General features: G+C 34.2%; 8 protein-coding genes and 2 non-coding genes across 10 annotated transcripts; 7 read left to right on the top strand and 3 right to left on the bottom strand.

Moving 5' to 3' along the window:
- The first annotated feature begins 395 nt into the window (after positions 1 to 395).
- Positions 396 to 468, top strand: NDAI0Ctrna3V. Its single transcript has one exon. It is a non-coding gene; the product is annotated as a tRNA-Val (tRNA).
- Positions 469 to 1232: 764 nt separating this feature from the next.
- PFU1 (Pfu1p) lies at positions 1233 to 2810 on the top strand (the record flags this gene model as incomplete). Its single annotated transcript, XM_003669275.1, has 1 exon — positions 1233 to 2810. One exon carries the CDS (start codon positions 1233 to 1235, stop codon positions 2808 to 2810), a length of 1578 nt encoding a protein of 525 aa, XP_003669323.1.
- Positions 2811 to 3473: 663 nt separating this feature from the next.
- HNT2 (bis(5'-adenosyl)-triphosphatase) lies at positions 3474 to 4154 on the top strand (the record flags this gene model as incomplete). Its single annotated transcript, XM_003669274.1, has 2 exons — positions 3474 to 3545; positions 3648 to 4154. The coding sequence occupies 2 exons, from the start codon at positions 3474 to 3476 to the stop codon at positions 4152 to 4154; spliced, it is 579 nt and encodes a 192-aa protein (XP_003669322.1).
- Positions 4155 to 4576: 422 nt separating this feature from the next.
- On the top strand, positions 4577 to 5263 carry CPR5 (peptidylprolyl isomerase family protein CPR5; the record flags this gene model as incomplete). The annotated part of the gene is made up of 1 exon (XM_003669273.1): positions 4577 to 5263. One exon carries the CDS (start codon positions 4577 to 4579, stop codon positions 5261 to 5263), a length of 687 nt encoding a protein of 228 aa, XP_003669321.1.
- A 1057-nt stretch (positions 5264 to 6320) lies between these two features.
- On the top strand, positions 6321 to 8798 carry RSC3 (Rsc3p; the record flags this gene model as incomplete). The annotated part of the gene is made up of 1 exon (XM_003669272.1): positions 6321 to 8798. One exon carries the CDS (start codon positions 6321 to 6323, stop codon positions 8796 to 8798), a length of 2478 nt encoding a protein of 825 aa, XP_003669320.1.
- Positions 8799 to 9038: 240 nt separating this feature from the next.
- Positions 9039 to 9683, bottom strand: GPI11 (mannose-ethanolamine phosphotransferase GPI11; the record flags this gene model as incomplete). Its single annotated transcript, XM_003669271.1, has 1 exon — positions 9039 to 9683. The coding sequence occupies one exon, from the start codon at positions 9681 to 9683 to the stop codon at positions 9039 to 9041; it is 645 nt and encodes a 214-aa protein (XP_003669319.1).
- A 281-nt stretch (positions 9684 to 9964) lies between these two features.
- NDAI0Ctrna3E lies at positions 9965 to 10036 on the top strand. Its single transcript has one exon. It is a non-coding gene; the product is annotated as a tRNA-Glu (tRNA).
- A 1173-nt stretch (positions 10037 to 11209) lies between these two features.
- On the top strand, positions 11210 to 12553 carry ERG8 (phosphomevalonate kinase; the record flags this gene model as incomplete). The annotated part of the gene is made up of 1 exon (XM_003669270.1): positions 11210 to 12553. The coding sequence occupies one exon, from the start codon at positions 11210 to 11212 to the stop codon at positions 12551 to 12553; it is 1344 nt and encodes a 447-aa protein (XP_003669318.1).
- Positions 12554 to 12890: 337 nt separating this feature from the next.
- On the bottom strand, positions 12891 to 13505 carry NDAI0C04140 (uncharacterized protein; the record flags this gene model as incomplete). Its single annotated transcript, XM_003669269.1, has 1 exon — positions 12891 to 13505. The coding sequence occupies one exon, from the start codon at positions 13503 to 13505 to the stop codon at positions 12891 to 12893; it is 615 nt and encodes a 204-aa protein (XP_003669317.1).
- A 4319-nt stretch (positions 13506 to 17824) lies between these two features.
- Positions 17825 to 21991, bottom strand: CFT1 (cleavage/polyadenylation factor CFT1; the record flags this gene model as incomplete). The annotated part of the gene is made up of 1 exon (XM_003669268.1): positions 17825 to 21991. The coding sequence occupies one exon, from the start codon at positions 21989 to 21991 to the stop codon at positions 17825 to 17827; it is 4167 nt and encodes a 1388-aa protein (XP_003669316.1).
- Between the last annotated feature and the right edge of the window lie 358 nt (positions 21992 to 22349).

Genomic DNA, 22349 nt, shown 5'->3' with positions numbered 1-22349 from the left:
GTTTATTCTTTTGCATAGCGATAACTAATCGATTGGCGAGTTTATCGAGGAAATGGTTAGAAAAAGTCACCAATTGCAATGCACTGCTAGTACTGTCTCTATATTCTGTTTTGAATAGTCTTTGAAAATTTTTCAACTTTCATGAAGGTCAATTGTGCATCTAACTTTTCATTCTTGTTAATTGCATTATTTCAACAAAGAGGACGAACAGGAAAAAGTTCAAAAAAAAGCTCTAGATAAAGCGTTATGCTAGAATTTAGGGAAACAAGTAAAAAAGGTAAGAGATGATCTACTCGATAGGAATTGATACAATATGGAATTATTATGATGATTGCTTATCAATTATTTAATTCTATCATAAAATGCACAGAGCAAATATTAAACCATGTTTCCATGTTCTAATAGTGTAGTGGCTATCACGTTGCCTTCACACGGCAAAGGTCCCGAGTTCGAACCTCGGTTAGAACATAATTTAAAATTTTTTTTTTTGTTTACATTTCCTCTTCTTAGCGACAAACTGTCCAATCTACCTACCTTTTGGTTTGATATATTTTCCTTTTCAAGTTGAGTTGTCTACGTATGCTCCCAACGAAAAAATATACTCCCTGGATCATGACTGAATATAATAGCATACTTTGGTAGATGCTATAATATAGTTCGTTTTGCCCTTTCGGCACTTCTCCCTGTGGAAAAGAGGGTTAAAGGGACGATGAAATTTCTGACGTCTTTGTCACTATAAAACCCTACATATTGTACAGCAAAATAGAGGGCAGTCATATTCTAAGCTTTCTGCACTGTGCCATTTCTCTGCTTCCCCATGTTTTGAACTTCATACCCGCAAATCTTCCCCACTATGTTCGTTAAATCTTGACCTGCTTATTCCAAATTAATAGGGCTTTATCAGATTAAAAATGTTTTTTGTCTTTTTGGAAGCCCTCGGCCGCATTCATCCTCACCTTTATCCTCCTCATCTTCCCACTTTTTCAAATCTCTTCTATAAAGATCTATAAGCATTATAAACTGTTGTAGTCTATTTTATGTAGCACCCAGAGGAGTAAGTTACACTGTTAAAAGGAACACTTGCTCGATCAATAATTTATCCATCTCATTAACATCCCTTCATTAGTTCATATCTTCAAACTATAAGAAAACTGCAAATAACGACAAAGAACTATAACTACCGCTCTATTTCGTTTACTGCTTCATCTCCAAAATAATAAAAATAAATAAATATGGCTAATAAAACTAGACCAAAGAAAATTAAAGCCCCATATCGGAAATACGTAGGTGGTCAAGGTTATGTAACTCAAACACAGCAATCTTCTCCATCACTTTCTTCCAATTTTATTGAAACGACATTGGCGAAAACCGACATCACTACTAATCAAGAATTATCGCAAACAGCAGATGATTCGATCCAAGAAGATCCAAAGTCACAAGACCATCAACATATCGTTGACTTCATTAAAGAAAAAAATAAAAATAAATCTGACATCATTGAAACTCCGCAAGGGCTTTACTACTATGATGAAGATACTGATACAATCATCCACATTAAAAACTCCGATGACATAACATTACCTAACTCCAAATTAGATAGATCAGAAAGAGCTAAACATTTCAAATTGATGATGAAAAATAACAAAAAATATTCTAAGCATATTCATCATAATAGTCATAATCATCAACAAGATAATAGCAGCACAATTGCGTTAACAAATGATGCTAACGAAATAATTAAAAAAGAACAAGTGCCAGTACTTAAAATGAAATTACCATGGGAAATTCAAAAACTGGTGCTGTTCTATAGCGAAACAATTGATCCAAATTTTTTACTAGTGTGTCAAACTTGGTATTTCCTCTCAATGCCATTATTGTATCATTCTCCACAATTAACAAGTAGAAACTTCAACAAATTTGTAGACACAATCATATCAAACAAAAAGAAAAAACTTGGTGAAAGTATCATAGAATTAGATTTATCAACAATCCTACAAAGTGGGAAGAATTCCTTCGTATCGAAGCTTTTACGACGATCATCAATAAATCTACAGAAATTTATAGCACCACAGACAAGTTTCGGTTATGCACCATTAGTCTCTTTAAAGTCATGTCATCAATTGAAATATTTAGATTTGGGACTAGTTTCAGAAACAGTTAAGCTTCAAGAACTTCTCTCAGCAATCAAAAACTTCACAAAACTAACTCACTTATCATTCCCTAGAAGTTCCATAGACTGTGAAGGATTCAGAGAATTTGTATGGCCTCAAAATCTAGAATATTTAAAACTAAGCGGTGGTATTACGAATGAATTCGTATCAGAAACTAAATGGCCTAAAACTATCAAATTTTTAGAGTTCTCCTACTGTCCTCAAGTAGACGAACATTCCATTTATACTGTCTTATCGCAAATCGGTGATAATTTGACACATTTATATATTCATTATCCAATGCCTGCATTACGTGAAAATTCATTGGATTATGTATTTAGATATTGCTCCAATTTGATAGTCATCCAATTGATGGTGGATTATGTTTCTAAATGGGCATTCTCTGAATATATGTTGACTAAATTAACTCCAAAACAAAGACCACTGAAAACAATTTATTTACAATCAAGTGGATCATTAGGGTTGGGAGCAAAGATCCATCCAGATGATTTTACGATTGCATTATGGGAGAAAAGATTGCCCTGTTTGAAAAACATCAGTGTTTCTTCTAAATTGGGTTGGAATACAGAAAGTGATGGGGTTGAGGATTTGGTTTCTGCTATCGAGGAGCAAGATGGGAGCTTATACATCAGTTATTAAACTGACGTATGTATTTCTTTTTGTTCCGTTTTTCTGCATATATTCATCTCAAATGTTTCTGTATGTCACAATTATATGTATATAAAATTTTACATGTAGATAAGTTTATATATATATTTCTAGTAATTAAAAATTAGCATCTTATGAAAAGTAGTTTTCAAGTTATGGCTTTTTGGTGTTCAATATAAATCAATTTATATTGTACAGGTTACGCCAGCATTTAACAAAATCCGGGAATTTACTTCAATAGTATCTGAGAGGTTGCTCATTTGGTTCATGTAATCTAGAGACAATACATCAAATTTCGCACTCGAGGTACTCATTACTCCCTTGAATAGATGTGCTTCTCTCTGTATAAATCGAGAAGTCGTAGAGTAAATAACTTCCCTTCAGAAAACTAGTTTTCGGCCCAAGTTCGAGATTTTAACATTCAAAGGAAGATACCTCAAACCCTCGATGGAGGATAGAGATTACACATAAAACTGCATAAGCGCAGATTTCTTCTCATTGAATCAGTGTATTGCCCATTCAGGTATAAAACCTTTGTCATTTAACAAAAAAACAACAACAAGCAACTGCAAAGGGGGAAACGCATTCACCGCAACATCACTCTAAATACCGGTTTATTATAATTTTGTACCTTGAGAACCCCCAAAATATCATATGCTTTTGAGAGAAATGACTGCTAAACCAATATATTTCAGCAAATTTTTAGTCACTGGACAAGTCTTCTACGTATGTATACATGGTGCTCCCAAGTACATATTTATACCTTTACTTCAAAAAATAAGGAACTCAATCGACTAACAACGAAAAAAAAATTTGACGTATCTGAAGAAATCAAAGTATTCATATGCACTAGTGAATTTAAGGCCCATTGTACCAGGTCATGTACTTGTAGTCCCATTGAGGACGACGGCTTATGAATTAAATGATCTTACATTAGAAGAATCACAGGATTATTTCAGAACAGTTCAATTAATTCATGGATTTATTAAATGGCATTATAAGGCAGATTCCCTTAATATTTCGATTCAAGATGGTCCTGAAGCTGGACAATCAGTGCCACATTTACATACTCATATTATACCACGTTATAGGTTGAATAATTGTGGTGATTTGATTTACGAGAAGATAGACGATTGGACGTTTGATGAGATTTGGGAAAAGAAAAGAATGGAGTATTTGGGATTGGGTGGTAGAAATCAAAGGAAACAAGCTATGAAACCGGATGATCAAAGAGTTAATCAAACTAAGCAAGCTATGTTTGAAGAAAGTAAAGAATTGAGGCTAGCATTTGAAACTTATTTAGAGGAGAATCCCAAGTGGAAAGCATGGTTATGATTACGGAACAGACACACTCCATATTTAAACTAGATACAACTTTAATACTATTTATTCTCAAATACAGATAAAACGACCGTTGACTAAAAAGAGGAACATCGAAAAGAAAAAAAATTCACTATCTACACTTGGCTTTAAATAATTCATGGCAGATTGAGCCCCGTTGCAATATTAAGTTACATATTGGCTACTGTAGAGGCTCTTGCATTATACCTATGAGCACTCCTATAGGTATGAATGTTGTAAGATTAGTTGCAATTTAGTATGCATAAGGGCGCTTTTCTGACAATGGGTAAAATAATGTAGATTGTCCCCTTTTTTCAAAGAGGAAATAGAAGAACACCTATTGGTAACTTATTCGTGAAACACTAAAGTCAGACAAGGATAAAGCTCATAACTAACAAATAAACAAGTCTAAAATAATGGCATTTATGTTCAATGTATTACTACTACCATTGGTTGTAACGTTTTTAACATTCATTCCAACTGTAGAAGCAAAAAAACGAGTTATAACACATAAAGTATATTTCGATATTAATCATGGGGAAGATCATATCGGACGTATCGAATTTGGACTTTTTGGAGTTGTAGTACCTAAGACAGTTGAGAATTTCTATGAATTAACAATATCGGAAGATCCCAAGATGGGGTATGTTGATTCAATATTCCATCGAGTAATTCCAGATCTCATGATACAAGGTGGCGATTTTACTAATAGAGATGGTACAGGTGGTGAATCAATTTTTGGATCTACTTTTGAAGATGAAAATTTTGAAATTACGCACGACGAAGCAGGGCTCCTATCAATGGCGAACAGAGGTGAGGATACAAATGGATCACAATTCTTTATCACATTGTCTCCAACACCATGGTTAAACAATAAACATGTTGTGTTTGGTAAAGTTATCAATGGAATGGAAGTGGTGGAGTATATTGCTAGAGTGGATAGAGACATGAAAACAAATAAACCGCTAAAAGATGTCACGATTGTTGAATGCGGTGAATTAGAAACGGTCCCACTAAAACAAGACGATGCTAAAGAATTACATTCTGTTTTAGAAGAGGAGGCAGCAAAGGAACAACAACGTCAAAAACATGATGAGCTATAGTTTATTTAACGTAGCTTAGGTAACGAAAGTTAGGAAGAGGTATATGTAGTTACATAGGACTTGGAATTTAAGCGCCCAGCTCTTTATACTGTTCACTTGAAAACAAACGCGTTGCGTAAGGTGTTGAACCAACATCACAGACTTAAAGGTACATAGGAGTAAATAAATGAACTCATTATCAGAGGAACCCAGTGTAACCATATTCAGAAGCAAATAATGTACTCTATCTGAGTACAACGCCAATAATATATATATATCTGCTTGAAAAAAATAGCCAATTAGCTTTGACGCCAAAACAACGTCACGGAACCAATTTATTAGGCGAAGATACGACAACGCCCGAAAGGAAACATCTGCCAAACCGATATGAATATATAATCTACTACTTTACTTAACTAAATATCTTGTAATACCCACTTAACAAGTATAGCTAACCTTCCAAAAAGACTTATCGCGATGAACGGTAAATACTGCCAATTTACGCGTTAGTGTTACCCTCCCCTAGAATATTTTTTTTGTATGGGTTAACCAAATTGATCAACAATAGGAAAAAAGTCCCCAAAAGTTATATTAAAATTATCACTTTTTAAATGGAAAACAAAAGATATATATATATACACACTCTCCATATTCCTTTACTATTTATTGCATACATTGCTAATAACTCCCATCACTGTTTTATACAAACAAAGACGAAGCCTTTTGAAAAACACGAAATCTATTATTTCAAAGCCCGTGCCCGAATCTCATCTCATTTCTACTTCATCGCTGCCATATTTATTATACGCCCGTCAAATAATAAATAAACTGATATAGCCTAGCCAATATAAAAGCCATAGTTTAAGAAGACAATAGACGATTCTGTTATTGTCCAGTCTACATTCATTGGTGTACCTAGCTTAGATAAATTCCTTTTCTGGTCCTTTTTTGGAATATTATTAAACGGGGGAGACTCTTATATTTTTCATTACAACTGGGATATTATTTTTCATAAAATACATTCTAATCTCATATTTCAAAAACACGAAAATTTAAACCATTTTTCCTCTTGCATCCGATGGATATTCGCGGTAGAAAAATGAGAAAACCACCTGCCTGTGTGCAGTGTCGTAAAAGAAAGATTGGTTGTGATCGTGTCAAACCAATCTGTGGTAATTGTAGCAAGACAAATAAAGGTGATTGTTTCTTTCCCGATGTTCCAGGTAGATATGTTCCAGCTCATGCCAAGGGACCTGCCAAATTGCTAACACCTCCTCAAGGCGGTTCATCATCAAGAGGTGATTCTTTGTCTTCCACATTACATCATAATCCTGAATTAGCTTCCCTGGAACAATTGAGAGAATATAATACTCGTCTACAATTACTAAATGGTAGTCAAGACCAAACAGATTCACCAATGTCAACTAATTTCACTCAATTCCTTCCAAGATCCATACCCAATATGGATAATAAGACAGTTTCTTCGATTAATGATAATTCTGCCAACTTGAATTGGATCCAAGGCCCTGCACTTTTTGATGAAATGCCCACTCCATATACACAAGAAGAGGTTGTAATGAAAGAAATCGATTTTTTAAAGAGTAGATTATTAGAATTACAAGATATAACCGGCAAGAAAATTCCAGGTTTGAATTTATCGTGGAAGGATCTTTCTAGGAAACAGAATAATAATGGTACTATTGATAGTATTGGTAACGAGAAAAAAAGGAAACTAGAGACAGAAGATAATTTGCACTTCGATATCTTATACAACACCATCGATGAATTCAGAGATTTGGATCCACAATTCTTGGATTTCAACCAAATATTTAACGTCTTCGACCTCAACGATTCTCAGTTTAAATCTTCAATTCCCATGCGAGACTTACCAAATTCTATATTCACTTCTAATTTTTTGATTTCCCGTGATACATTCCTAAAAGGGTTCCATAATACCTTTGAAAATATTGTCACTTCAAAGTTTGAAAAAAATCATCAAAAATGGTTGGAAAATTTAGAAAATTCCCCAATCTTGCAATTGACAAAACATGACGAAATAAAATTCCCAGAACTATCTTTAATCAAACATCTAATCACCAAATATACATCCATCGTCTTGGAATCTGAAGCATTGATCCCTAATCTAAAACCAAATGAATTATTACAGGCTCTGGATACTTTATTTGTCTCAAATTCATTTAATCCAGACAGTTTAAGTATCGAAAAATTAGTTACATATGGTAGATTATCCATCCTGTTATTATTAACGTACAACTCCTTAGTGTCAACAGTGATAGTCCCCTTACAACCTACTGAATTGGAAAATGTTAAAGCTTTGAAAGATTCACTTAATGACTTAAAGAAAAATCTGTATCTCATAAAGATTGAACTACAAATGAGAAATACTTCCAAGAATTATGAAGACGTTATTAAATTTGAGGCCTTGCTAAAATATTACCAGACGGTGACTTCAATAGAAATGCAAACTGTAGGAACTTCTGTTGATTATGACGAAGATGTACATTTATCCCAACATATATCATTAAATCATGAACAGACTAACGAGAGCTTAATTTTATTTTGGAATTTTATTTATAGAGAATACTGTTACAGACATTTATTTAAAGGTGAAATCCCGCTTTTAACACAAGGTCAAAGATCAAATTCTGCCCCAATTTTGGATCCTATATTAACAGTTGATTATCCATTACTAAATATAACTAGTGAAATTGTTCGATATTTACAAACAAAGGACCAATTAATATCCTTGGAAAAAGTTCTTCACTTGAAGGATATTTTCAAACTTAAATATGATGAAGCACAGAAGAAAGCTGGGACATTACCAACACTGATTGATGGTATAGTGAACAGTCTATTATATCGCAATACTACATTATATTTGACATATTATCTGTTATTACAATATGAAAAATTGAAAGACAGCGGAAGATATTTCGAAACATACAAAGAGTTTTTAAATTTTTCACAGGAAACTTTATTCTTTATTTTTTCCAATTTGGCCAATTTAAGATTTGCAGGATATGAATTTATCTATACCAATAAGGCTTTCGTGCTGGTGGAAAGTCTTTCCGAAATGCTACTAAGTTTAATTCAACGTTCTTTCTATGCATTTGATACCAACTCAGAAGCAATCCCATTAAATGAATCGTTGAGAACTGAGACGAAGAACCATTCGGCTGCGTTATCATTGATCGTTAGGAAAATCTTAATGTTGTTACAAGACTATTCTAAAAATTGTAGGGAAGTCAATCCATACATTAACAGATTGTTCATAAGGCTTACCTCAATGTTAGAGTATATATCATTGCTTGAAGCTACTCAAAATCCAGAGAACAGCGGATCAGGAAATGAATCAGTTAAGTCTATTAAAGCTGGTCTTTTAGGAGAAGTTAATGCATTCGAGCAATTAGAACAATCTGATATAGCAAGGGCGACAGCTAGACTTCAAGCCATCTCTGAATCGTTGATTAAAGCAGTACTTTTATTCTACAAGACAACCATTCAAAGCAAGCAGTGCAGTAAACTTTCGGTTTAACTGAAGTATTAATTTTGAATAGCGTTTATGGTGCATTTTATGGATAAAGTTAGAGTATATCACTGTTATCCTACGGCAATTCTATGTACCTTGTAATTATATTTATATATATATATATGTATTTATTTAATTTTTTTAGACAAATTTTTAATTCTTCTTAATATCATTCGAGTTCCAATGAATTGTTCTATACTTAAAATATATTCTATCTACGTAAGCTATATAGTTTTTATTTCACGATTATATGTATGAACCGAGTGTATAACCGACAAAGGCACCCAAATAGGATCCAATGACCACAGGGATGGGCCAAGCTTGCCATGGTCTATCCCAATCCAAGGGAATGACGACACAACTGAGCCATCCACCAAGAACAATCATGACGTAATACCTCTTCCACATTCCAACTTTGAAATCACAATTAAATACAGAATACATTGCTGGATACGCTAAGAAGCAACAATGTGATGCTAATAACCATGATTCTTTAATATGTTCCAAAAATGGTGCACCGAATAAAATAATTATAATTAATGTTGGAACACTTAGTAGTAATGCTCCACCTAACGATATAAACACTAACGGATAGTTGATTTTAATGATTTTATTACCGTATACGGTACATTTGTTGAATTGGAGGACTAGATAAAATACTTGGGATGGAATGAGACCTAGTAATAATAATTCTGTGGAGTAATCACTATGATAAATATATAGATAGAGTAGTACAATTAAATGGAACGGAATTGTTAAGAGACTTTTTCTCACGTAGACTGGAGGATGTTCATGTCCTATGTTTTTCTTTCTGTGGCTCTGACGAACTATCGTATTATCATCGGAAAATGTAACTCTCTTCTTAACTTGTTTTTTGGCCTTTCCTGACATAACATATAATAGTCTATCACTTCGTCAACTCTTGCTTTGCAATTACCTTTTGTAGAGTGCTAGAAATAAATATTCAGGATTTGGATTTATAAGTTATATTTCAATGTTGCTACAGAACATTGCTTCCAAGTAAATTATGAGCAAGGACATCTTTTCAATACCTTGTTTGTTTTGTAAATATTGACAATTACCTAATATCATTTTTAGCTTTGTTAATTTAAATAAATGTACAACTTCTTATTATTACACTAACATAAAACCAAATTTTTTTATTCAATTGATCCGATATAGTGTAACGGCTATCACATCACGCTTTCACCGTGGAAACCGGGGTTCGACTCCCCGTATCGGAGTATATATTTTTACAACTTCTTGTGAAAGTTCAAGAAAATCATCCTTAACAAAGTCGACAAACAGTTTTCTGTCAAGATCGATGACTGAACCCTGAAGTTGCAGTAGTTTAACGATTTCATATCTTTAAGACGATTATTGTTGAGAATACGGTGGCCGAAAATGCCAGTAGCGAATTGTCGTACAGGGCCATAGATCACTGGCGACATTTAATTTATACGTCGTAGAGCGAATATGTGTCTTGGCCTTAAACTTTTGTATAATGGCAGATTTGGTCTATATTATAAAAATAATTCTTTAATTCTGCATGAAGTAATCAATCGCGGTAATAATTTACGTTACATTATTCACCTATGACACCGAACTACGGAATCTCTCTTAGTAACGCCGTTCACTAAACGGATATTGTTTCTTACGAATTGCTTTTTCTTTGTACATGATTCATCAAGAAGAAATGAATATTTTTCACTTTTCCGGTTTAAGTTCATCATTTCCTCTAAATTATGGGTCGTGGTGCCGAATGATACCCCATTTTGATTCAAAATACGTTGATGACATAGGTTATAGTGTCTACACGGACCAAAGCGATCAATGGGAAACAGAACGGTGAAGAAGCAAAGTAAGTGCATTTTTAAAAGAACAGAAAAGATTTTAAATGAGGCAAAACATAATCTACAAAAGTTTTACTCAGTCTGATATGCAAAATCTCTAACTATATGTAAAAAAACAATTGCTCTAACGAAGTGAATGCAAGATAGTTCACAAATGGTAGACGATATATATACATATTAGTGATTGTGCAAACGAGAATGAAATAACAAGAACCCATTCCAGGAAATAATAATCACTTTTCGTATTTCTTTGGAGCTGTCTTCTGCCTGTGCCCAATACTTTAACTTCTAAATCCTTAACGAGCAATGAATTGCCCGAAAAATGGCACCAAGTAGACACGGAAATAAGCCGGCTTTAAAAAGGGTTCTTCATTTGCGTATATGTTTCATCTAAACACATGTACGATCCTCGATGGAATTTGCATATCTTGTTTCGGCTTCTAAGAATCGAATGATCAGGGTATTTAGCAGCTAAGCCTGATATATCTTTGGCACCTTTTGTGGAACAATCCCAATTATTGACTTATTTTTTTTTATTGAAAGGAAACTGGACATAAACTAACAATGGATACAAACGCAAGGGTATTTAGTGCGCCTGGGAAGGCATTACTGGTAGGTGGGTATCTAGTACTAGATCCCAGATATAAATCCTATGTGGTGGCATTGTCAGCTAGAATGCATGCCATGGTTTCAACAGCTCGACCAATGGACCAAAATAAGACAAGTATCACTGTTTGCAGTCCACAATTCAATAACGAGAAATGGACATATAATTTGCTACAAGGTCAATTGTCTGTGGATGGAACTAATAAATCGAAAAATCTATTTATTGAATGCGGTATAAGAAATGCATTGGATTATTTTGATATCCAAAACTCAATGGGATTCGATATCAATATTGATATCTTTTCTGATCCGGCATATCACTCTTCTCAGGGGAGTATTATGAAACAAAACGGTATGAAGAGATTCAATTTTTTCAATTCTTCCATATCAGAGGTGCCTAAGACTGGTTTAGGATCGTCAGCAGGATTAGTTACTGTATTAACCACCGCATTATTTTCTGTTTTTGACCCAAATTTAGATCTCACAATTGATATTACATTAAGGAAAATTCATAATTTATCTCAAGTAAGTCATTGTCAAGCACAGGGGAAAATTGGCAGTGGGTTTGACGTGGCTGCTGCCACGTTTGGATCCATTGCTTACCAAAGGTTTGAACCAAATTTAATATCTGATTTACCTGAACGAAATTTATCAGCGAAGGACTATAACGTATCCTTACAACATTTAATAAACGATACAGATTGGAAATTTACTGTAGAACCCGTTAAATTACCTGACCAACTACGTTTGTTTCTTGGAGATGTGAATAGTGGTTCTGAAACTGTCAAGTTGGTTACTAAAGTTAAAAATTGGTATAATTTGAATTTACCAAAAAGTCAAGAAATATACAAGGAAATAAATGCAGGAAATATGGCTTTTATTGCGTCTTTAAATGAAATGAATCAATTAAGTCTTACAAATCCTGAAAAATATAAAGTATTAATCAATAATCTAAATAAATCCAACAAATATGAAGACCCGATTGTATTACAAATGAGAGAGTCGATTGCTAAGATCCGTGATAATTTTAGGTTGATTACTAGGGAATCAGGCGCTGAAATTGAACCACCAGTCCAAACTGAATTATTAGATACATGCATGAACCTAAATGGGGTATTGGTGGCATGTATTCCTGGTGCAGGTGGGTACGATGCAATTGCCTTGCTGACGACAGAAATGACCAATTTAGATTCACAAACGAAAGGGAAAGAAGAGTTCTCCAACGTTACATGGCTGGATCTTCAACAGGTTGATATTGGTCTGAAAGAAGAAGAAGTAGTAGCTTATCTGAATTTACAATAGATAGCACAAAATAAAATATCGAATATTATTTATAAAGATTACACAAAATATTAACGTAGAATTACGGACTAAAGTTCCTATTTCATTTCTTTATTTTTCTATACATTTGAATAATGATGTTAGTGATATCAATGGACTGACTAGTTTTGACAATTTCTATGTTATCCATTCCTGCCCATAAAATTGCATACGAGATGCACCAAGGGCCTATATCCTTTCTTGATTCAGGTATCTATCAAGTTGATATTATCAACTAAGAGCCTTTGGCTAGTTTTCTCCTTGGCCTTTGGGGATTTAGATGTAATTATCCCAGGCAACACTTACTAACACATCCAAATTAAGGAAACTTAGATAAAAGGAGCTTGATTTTATCATTTGAGAAGACTTCTTCTAAGCTAACTGGATTATTAATTGGATATAACAACGTGGTATCATGTTCTAGTTTAGATTTTGCGTTTCCAGGTAATAAAGTATCAGAAATTCTATATGGCTTTCTAATTTTGGGAACGACAACGCTAGGTAAAGAGGGAATATGTTTAAGTTTCCTTATTTTACCCGATATTTCTTCATTATCTTTAACGATTGACTTCGCTGATCTTCTTTGAACCATATCTGGGATGATTGAATCCATTGAGAGACCAGCTGTTACTCTATTTTTTTGTAAATCAGAGGTATCAATCATCATTGGGTTTTTATGTTCATCTTCTTCAACTACACTCGTTTCGTCAACACATGGTTCCGTGTTGGCAGTAAGTTCGTACTTATGATAATGCATCAAGAAATAATCGTCGAAACTTTGGAATTGACGTTCATGAATAGTAGATAATAATTCTTTGATTTTCATGTTTAAATCTCTCTTTTTCTCTTCTAAGAGAGCCAACGGGGACCAATCCAATTCAGTCGAAGACGGTAGTTCTAACGACAATACTTTATCTACATCAGCAGATAGCATCGTTTTGGTATATATTAAATTGGTTTTTGCTGAATTCTTTTATTAGAGAAGAAGAACTTGGTATTATCATTGTTGAAAGAGTTTTAAGTGAAACTTTATTGAAGATACAGGTGCGTCGCGAGAAATAAATGGCTTTACCCACACAGAAGGATGTTACACATTTATTGTCGACAGAGAGAAGTGTTGGAAATAGACACAAAATGATCTGATTGACAGTAGTATACGGTTGTAAATCTGGTATATAGTCAATAATACACACAAACGTGATTTTATACTCTTTATTCTTTTTCTTAAATGAAGCCTTTTCTGGACCAAAGCAAATTCTTTTTTGTAATCATAACACTCAAACTCGGGGGGACGATGGTAACATTATGTCTGAACCATGGTAGAAAGTAAATACAGCCGTATACCACCGATGGAAAAATTTCCTGGACACTTTTTGTCATCATATCTATTATCTGTGTACGAGTAGGGCTTACCCACAAGAAACTTCGTAAATAAGAGTATGGTTGGAAAACATAAAACATTCCTAAATGTCCTATTTTTTTACTTACTTAACCATTATGCATAACCCTGGGGTATCTTTTATTAGTAATAAATGGGGAAGCTTCATAACTTTGTTTTGTCTTGTATTTCATTATGCCAACTACTTCTTCGTTATTGCACTATAGGTGTTTCATCGACTCTATTAGGCTGTCTTTTATGATTACTCGAGTGCTAAGAGGGAAATTATGATTCTATTATGTTGGTAAAGGAATAAAGAGAATCATCCAGAGCTGATGAAATTAGGTTAGTATATTTCAATAGTCCATGCGTATCACCTTATATTATCTTTAAGGAAGGTATATGGGACTAGCTATACCGTAGGAGACATAATGAGCTCGCTCAACTCAGTCTCAGCCCCTTTAGTCTACTTCCACACATGCTATGGAGATCACACATTCTGTCATCTAATAATATTTTAAGGGATTTTTGACCCGTTAGGCATCGGTTACTGGACCTTTGGCTATTTATGGACTTTTTACATTACATAATAATATTATATAATAGCATAACGTTGTTTTGGAGAAATAACCATAACAGCCTGATCATCAAGGCTTTACCTAAGACTTACACTTCCCACTTTAGCGAATAAAAAGAAGGAGCATTGACTTAACTATCTTTTTTGTTTTTCTTTCTGTTATACTGGGTTATGTGCCTACTACCGAATAATAATATCAATCTCACGCCTCTACAATTCGAAAAGAAAACTCCGAGAAATCACCCAGAGAAAGCTACGTAGTTTCTAAAACGACGGACTTTAAACAAAGATCTGAAGATAAGCATTCAAAGGAAAAATGTCAGAGATGTTATGGATTGAAGTAAACTGAAATAGAATTAAGAGGTTAAAGCCATTCATAAATAAGGCCATTTTTTTGCGCAGACTTTTAGGTAAATTTTTAAACTTTTATTTATTCCTAAAAGCGTGATCCTATTTTCAAATCCAAAGAAATTGAGTAACACTATGACAAGATAACATAAAAGTGTGTTATCATTACAAAATATTGCAGTCTTTTTTCGCCTGTTAGTGTTCCCAAAAAAGTGTCGGGTAAGGCGTAAAAGTTGTTTCGGTATTGCATTGTTTCTCCTATTACCTCAATATGGTCACTGCACAAACCTGCAGTGCCAATAAAAGTAATTTACGTCTAGGAACTAGCTGTTAGCATTACTACACTGTATCCAAGCCTGTTTGTTATAAGTCTTTCAATACGGATTATCGACTGTTCGGCCAACCATCGGAACGACTCCGTCAGACTGATCACCGGACGTGTCATTACCACTTAGTATGCAGCCAGGGTTCTGTATTGTATTGGACACTATGTCATAAAGTAACGTATATAAGCAACCATGTTGGGACATCTTTGACTGCTGGACCCTTTGGGTATCTGTTATATTTATTATACTATATATTACTTACGTAATAAATCAAGAATACTTTGAATTAGGGAACTACTCCTATTTAAAAGGGTATCAATGTAGTGCATGACGTGAACACTGATGAAGTGGTCATGACTACTGATGGAGCGTTATAGATAACGATGTCGACATGGAGGATGCTGCTAGTACTAATGCTAAAGGAGCTAACTCAATGATTCTGGATCAGGTCACCGGAATGACGAAACAGTTTGAAGATCATATGATGGTTGAAATTGATAGTAGATTGCCTCGTCCTGATCCAGTTCCTAACGTCACTAAAGAAGGACAATCCAAGGAAAGTGACGATGAGGAAACAGCTAGAGAACGTAAAGAAAGCTGTAGATAATGTGAAGAATTGGGCAAAACCGTTCGATAGTGCAACTATGTCGGAATTCCCTTTCGATACATTGAAAAATGAGTTGAGCAGAGCAGCGGGTACTATACCTTGGATTGGTGAGGACGCTAGAAGTTTAGTACGTTTATCTTTAACAGGATCTGCGTATAGTTTCTTCATGTGGTCTTGCCAAATCAGGGAGAAAGAACATCATGTGGACCTTTCAAAGCAGGACCTGGAGTATTCTGTCAAGATTTTAGAGGACAAATACGTGAATGCCAATGTTTTAGATGTTCAATTACAAGATGTCTTGTTTTTGAGACTTAAGTCATCGAAAGCAATTGAACAACTAGAAATGCTGCTTCGTAACTTGATTCTAAGCTTCTTCAAAAAGGATAGTGCTCGGAGTTTAATGTTGGCGAAGTTAGGGCGTGAAGACCAAGCCATGGCTGACCAAATCAGGGGGTTAAATATGAATTATACCCAGACCATGACTCAAATTGTTGAAATGTTTTGCATGTGGTGAAATCGGTCATAAAAAGCTGAGTGTCCCAAGGAACATCAAAACAACCCTTTCAAGAAAAATAGTAATAAACAATAAACTTGATGTTGATTTAATATTTGGTTACAATAATTTATGCTATGTCTATAATCTCTAGAGAAGTCAAGTTAGTGGCAAGTAGCGATCAAGTAAAATGATCGGTGCATTAAAAACGTCGTTTACTATTAAGGATGCTATGGAAGCTCATTTATATTGGGTTTCACCAGGTTGTAATGAAAAGATAAATGTATCACATAAATTGACAAAAGAATTACTTAAGAGAAATGGAAAAGTGATTGTTGATAAGTTACCCGATTTATCCACACGAAGTTGGATCATCAAACATCTAATTAAGTTGCTGCCCGGAAGTCGCCCAGTTGCTACGCGACCATATCGTATTCGAGTGCTAGTGAAAGGAAAGAACTGGAAAAACAACTGCAAGAACTTTTAGATGCTGGCAGAATTGAAGTAGGAAACTCTCCATTTGCTGCTCCAGTATTATTTGTTGTCAAGAAAGATGGATCCAAAAGGCTGTGTTGTGATTTTAGAAGGTTGAACGTTTAAAGTGAATTTCCTTTACCGAGGATTGATGACTTATTTGATATGTTGTCAGGCGCTTGCATGTTTAGTTAGTTGTATCTGGTTAGTGGTTACCATCAAGTAGAAGTGAAACCTAGGGATCAGTATAAGACTGCCGTTGTAGCGCACGAACGTCACTATATTTGGAAAGTTATGCCATTTGGGTTAACTAATGAACCTTTTACGTTTCAAAGATTAATGAATGAAACTTTAAAGGGTTATATTGGTAACTTCGTTACAATATACTTGGATGATACTTTGCTATTTTCCAAAAATGAAAATGAGCATACCATGCATTTAGGATTAGTATCGGATTGTCTTCCAAGGGCTCAATTATATGCAATGAAAAGCGAGTGTCGTTTTTATATGGATAAAGTGAACCTCTTAGGACATACTATTGACAAAGATGGAATTCATGTGGACAGTAGGAAGGTGAAAGCTATGGTAGACTGACCTAAACCCAGAACCAAAAGATGCTGCTAGTTTCTTACGTTTGGCTGGGTTCTATCGAAAATTTGTGGAAGACTGTTCAGGGACTGCTAACCCTTTATATGAGACGGGGCCTGTCTATTCACTTATCTGAGAATTATCCCTATCGTCATTCCTCACCTTATTATTCTTCATGATGCCAATCGATGGTGATAATTGCCGTTGTAACGATTTGTTCTTCAATTGATGATTCTTTTTATATACTAGGGAGTAGTTCAATATTTTGTCTGTGTCATTCATTGTTCTTATATGCTCTATATGGGTGTTCGCTTCGGAGAACAGCAAGTTCATACGGATTATATATATATATATGTATATTCGCACAATGTGCGTACATAGTAAGTAGCGTTTAACCAGTGTTATATATCTTGTAGAAAAGTCTGTCTATAAAATATTCATTCTTTACGAAGAGCAATATATCTAGTCATTCGCACGCAAAGATCTTAAAGAAAATTCGACGTTAATCATATCTCTCCATATTTCATAATGGGCTCTTTGACCGGCTCTCTTTGCAACTCTTGTCCTTCTATCAATAGGTAGCTCGGAAAACCTTCGTATAATGTTAAAATCTAGCATTGGTCTCATAACATGACAAAGTTGGTAGTATTCATTACTTAATCTCTCCATTCTGGGGTTCAACCCACCTAACTGGGGTTCTTTATCATTCATGTGTTGTTGAATAACATATAGTCTTCTATATGTATCTTCTCTTAATGGTATTACCTTAAAGATAGATCCATCAACTTGGCCACCGATAGTTTGGAACGTCAGTGGTGCATTCTTTGTGTCCTCAAATTCTTCATTTTTAGGCAGTAAGAGAAGAGATGAATTACCGGAAAAGAGATTAAAACTAGAACAATGGACTAGTTTTTGACCAGAAAGAGAATTCAATTCGTCTGGCGCATACTTGAGAACATGTAAAATATTATTCCTATCAGTAAGAGCAAAATAAAGATCTCCACCATTTACTACAAATTCCACTGAAACAGTTTCGAATTTGGTTACAGATTTACCAAGATTGATCATTCTATATGGTTCAGCATCAAACCCAATAAAATGTAACCCTTGCATAGCATCACCTAATATTAAAAAATCACCAAAACTTTTTGCATCATTGATAAAAACAGGGATATCTAAGAATGCAACGGGAACCACAGAGTTATCTTCTTGAGCATCTCTAACCATTACTTTTTGACTTTGATTTACCAAAAACCTACCACTTATCTCACAAACAGTACTCACAATTCCCCTTACTTCTTCTTTGAAAACTTCTTTAAGCCTATAGTTGGTATCTGGCTTACCAGGTTCAGGGACAACTTCTGTTATATCATAAATGTGGAATGCTCCAGTTGGTGGTAAATCTTCAGTGCCAATATGTGTTACACCTGCTATTATATATTCCCTCTTCCTTCTTGCTTTTGAATTCACTTGAATTAGCATTGAACGCATATCATTTACCAATGTGTTTTTGCCAAAGGTTTTAGAGTCAATAACATTCCAAGTCAAGGGGTTAATCAATAGAACACCACTTTGGAAAGATTTTGCATGCGGTACATCCTCATCATAACCTACAATTCTTTCATCATCTTCACCTAACGCATCATATTCCGTTTCTTTAGCATACGAAACTAAAAACATTTGTGTCTTTTCATGGTAAGTTATCTTCGTAAGGGTCATATAATCTTCTAATGAATCACTAATTTTAATCTTTCGTATTGAAAGCTTATTACCATAATATATATTAGCATGATCGAGTCCATAAATTCTTGCATTTTTTAAATTATCAACACACATTATTGAGTTTTTGCCCCACCTTGCCATGGAAACGATTGATAGATTTGCAAATTGGAAAATTCTAGGAACAGAATCATCTTCTCGTATTAGCATATAAGGAACGCTACCTGTAATGAAAATTACTGAATATCCATTGTAATCTGATATATAATGCATAACTCTTTCAATAGAGCTTACACCTTTGGCATATGCGTTATTTGGTGCACCCGTAATAGCTAAACCACTTCTTGTGATGCTCTTAAAGAATCTACTATGTCTACTTGATGATTTTTTGTATTGGTAAATTTCACCTCCGAATGTTAAAATAGTTAAATATTCTTCTTTATTATTTTGCCCTATTTTATTTATCATAACTTGTTTTATAGATGGATCGGGTATCACTTCGTCTGGTAATTGATATGTGCTAACGAAAAGACTTTCTTTTAATTGATCGACGCCATTTAATTGGAAAATTCGATCATTATGTTGTCTGGTAAAGAATATAATTTGATTATCTGCTGTTACGAAGGTGAAAAGAAGATGTTCTTCATCAGAATCGTCAGAAGGATTTAAAAATTCATTACACATATTACTCTTCAGTATAACACCGGAAGTTATAACCATTTCTTTCAAAATATCTGGTAAATCCACTCTAAATAATTTTCTTTTATGTGTAGCATCTAATTCATAGATTTTGATATCACCTCTGGAGACGGTAATTAAAATGTAAGGATCCATTACAGAGACATGAACTACTTCGAAATCAAATTTTATTGCCGTCAATCTTCTAAAATTAGTATCGAACAAATATAAATGGTTGGTGGTGATTTGTACTACTCTCTTACCGTCGCCAAACATGGCTATATAAACTGTCGTTGCGTCTCTCCTCAAACGACCTTCTTTATGCAGTGAAAAATTATTGTCAATATCATAAATATCACTTTTAGATTTTGTTGAATCTGTAGTAACTAAATATTTATCTTTATTTTTTATTTTCAAATTCCAGATTTGAGTCACACTTATAAATTTCAAAGCTTTTTCCACAATTGGTTGTACAGTTTGTTGAATTACGTTTAAATGAGAACCAGTTGAATTACCTGACGTAGTCACTATGGAAAATTCATTTTTATTAGGGTTTTGTAAACCTTTGACATTTAAATCCAAAGAACTAACTTTCCCCACAGTTAAGGATGTAATAGGACCAATATTCTTTAATGAAGTTAAATATTCAATGTCGAATGGTTGGACAGTATGAATTATAGTTTCCATATCACGTTTTGAACGAGCATCCTCCACATCAACCTCATCGTCTGAGTATAAATTATCTTCATCTTCTTCATCAAATCCGTTCAATTGTGTATGCTCATTACTTTCACTATGTTCATCTCTCGTATCTATTGCAGATTTCAAATTATTCAACCTAACTACCAAACTATCACCAGACAAGAACCCGATGAAAAGGTCCATTGTTGAATTTGTTGCATTAGAATCCAATCTTGAGATACATGTTGGGTTACAATTTTCCCTCAGGACATCGTTAACGATAGGTAAGTTAATAATATCGAATTTCGTCAATAATCTTCCCTCCGCTTCCAAACGAACATAATATAGATTCGACTGAGCGTCCATAAGTAACAATGTCTCATCATCTTCCGTAGTTTTATTTTTACTTGTGGAAGGTGACCAAACATGAGTAACGTTCTCATTAAAAAATATTTGAAATTTAGATTCATCAATGATCCTTGTCTTTTTCAAATTTTTATCAGCGAATGAATTTAGTAAGATTATAGATTGTAATACGCCTGTATTATCTATATATGCTATTTCATTGTTCCCAATGACGACACATCCGTTTGATATGGGGATTATTTTGAACCAATCCCACGCTAATTCTTTCAATTTGGCAATAATGATCAAATTAAGATCATTATTATTGTTCTCCGTTGTGTGATTCGCATTGTTTGTACTGTTTTCCGATAGGATATCTAAAGTGAATATCATGAAATGAGTGGGCAAGGGGTTTAATTGAACATTACCAGCCCAAGTCAATGTTGGTTGATATAAGACAGCGATTGTTGGTTTATTGAAATTATTTAGAAATTGAATGTCTGAAATATTTTTAACGTCTTCATGTAATTTATTTATATTGAAGATTTTACTCTTCCCTTCAAATTGATTATTATTATATTTTATTCTCTTATTGGGACTTGTTTTCGATAAGTTAGCTTCATAATTATCCAATACCTCATCTTCTTCATTCTCGTCTTCTTCTTCTTCTTCTTCGTCTTCATTATTGGAATGTAAGGGTAATAATGCCATTACATCATTGTTGAACATGAGGAGACATCTATTTAATGGGTCCATTCTTAATTGTGATTTTTTTGCTAATGAAACCAATGAAATATCTTTGAATTTTTCCTCATAGTAATGTAAGCTTAAAGTTTCGAATGAGTTTATAGATGGATCAAAGTTCAATATTGATAATTTTGCTGTCCCTGTAGAGAGTAGTATACATTCTAATGATGATGAATTCCCTAGAGGTATTGATGCTATATCTTGTACTTTACCATTGAGCTTGAATTCATTGATGAGGAACAATTTCGCTTGTTTTGATGTAGTTACTGTAGCATCTTCGATTGTTTCGAGTTGAGAGGAGGAGGTATTGCTCCGAGGAGACAGTATTGTTTCCAGATGATAAATTGAAAGAATGTTCGTTCTTATTACTAACAATTCTAGTTCTGCCCTTGTGGTGAAATGTCCTGTTATTGAATGAGACACGACAGTTGGATCCAAGACGTCATCATATACATTCATGATAGAAGAGCAATAGTGATGCGTAGTCGTTGTCGTTTGACTAAAAGAAAGCAGAGATAGAGTAGAGTATGGATGAGCAAGTTGGTTGGGTTTGGTGCGAACGTCGTAATACAATCCTGTTCTCGAAGCCTATATGCTTAACCAAAAAGTACTTTACCTGAGGTTTAATTTCTTAGGATATTAGTTTGCAATTACGATTGTATTGGATTGATTTAATCACACGTTCAATTTCGAAGTGAAAAGTTATCCCAAACAGACAGACTGGGAGAAAAACTACCCGCGAAATAATATGCGGGTACTTTCTGGGCGACTATGGCCCATATAGTCTATGGGCGGCTAAAAGAATACAGCAAACACC

This window comes from Naumovozyma dairenensis, chromosome 3 (assembly GCF_000227115.2).
Source record: "Naumovozyma dairenensis CBS 421 chromosome 3, complete genome".
In the NCBI taxonomy this organism is placed as follows: Eukaryota; Fungi; Ascomycota; class Saccharomycetes; order Saccharomycetales; family Saccharomycetaceae; genus Naumovozyma; species Naumovozyma dairenensis.
Note: the sequence above shows the minus strand (reverse complement) of the source record. Positions and strands in the feature narration are given on the sequence as shown.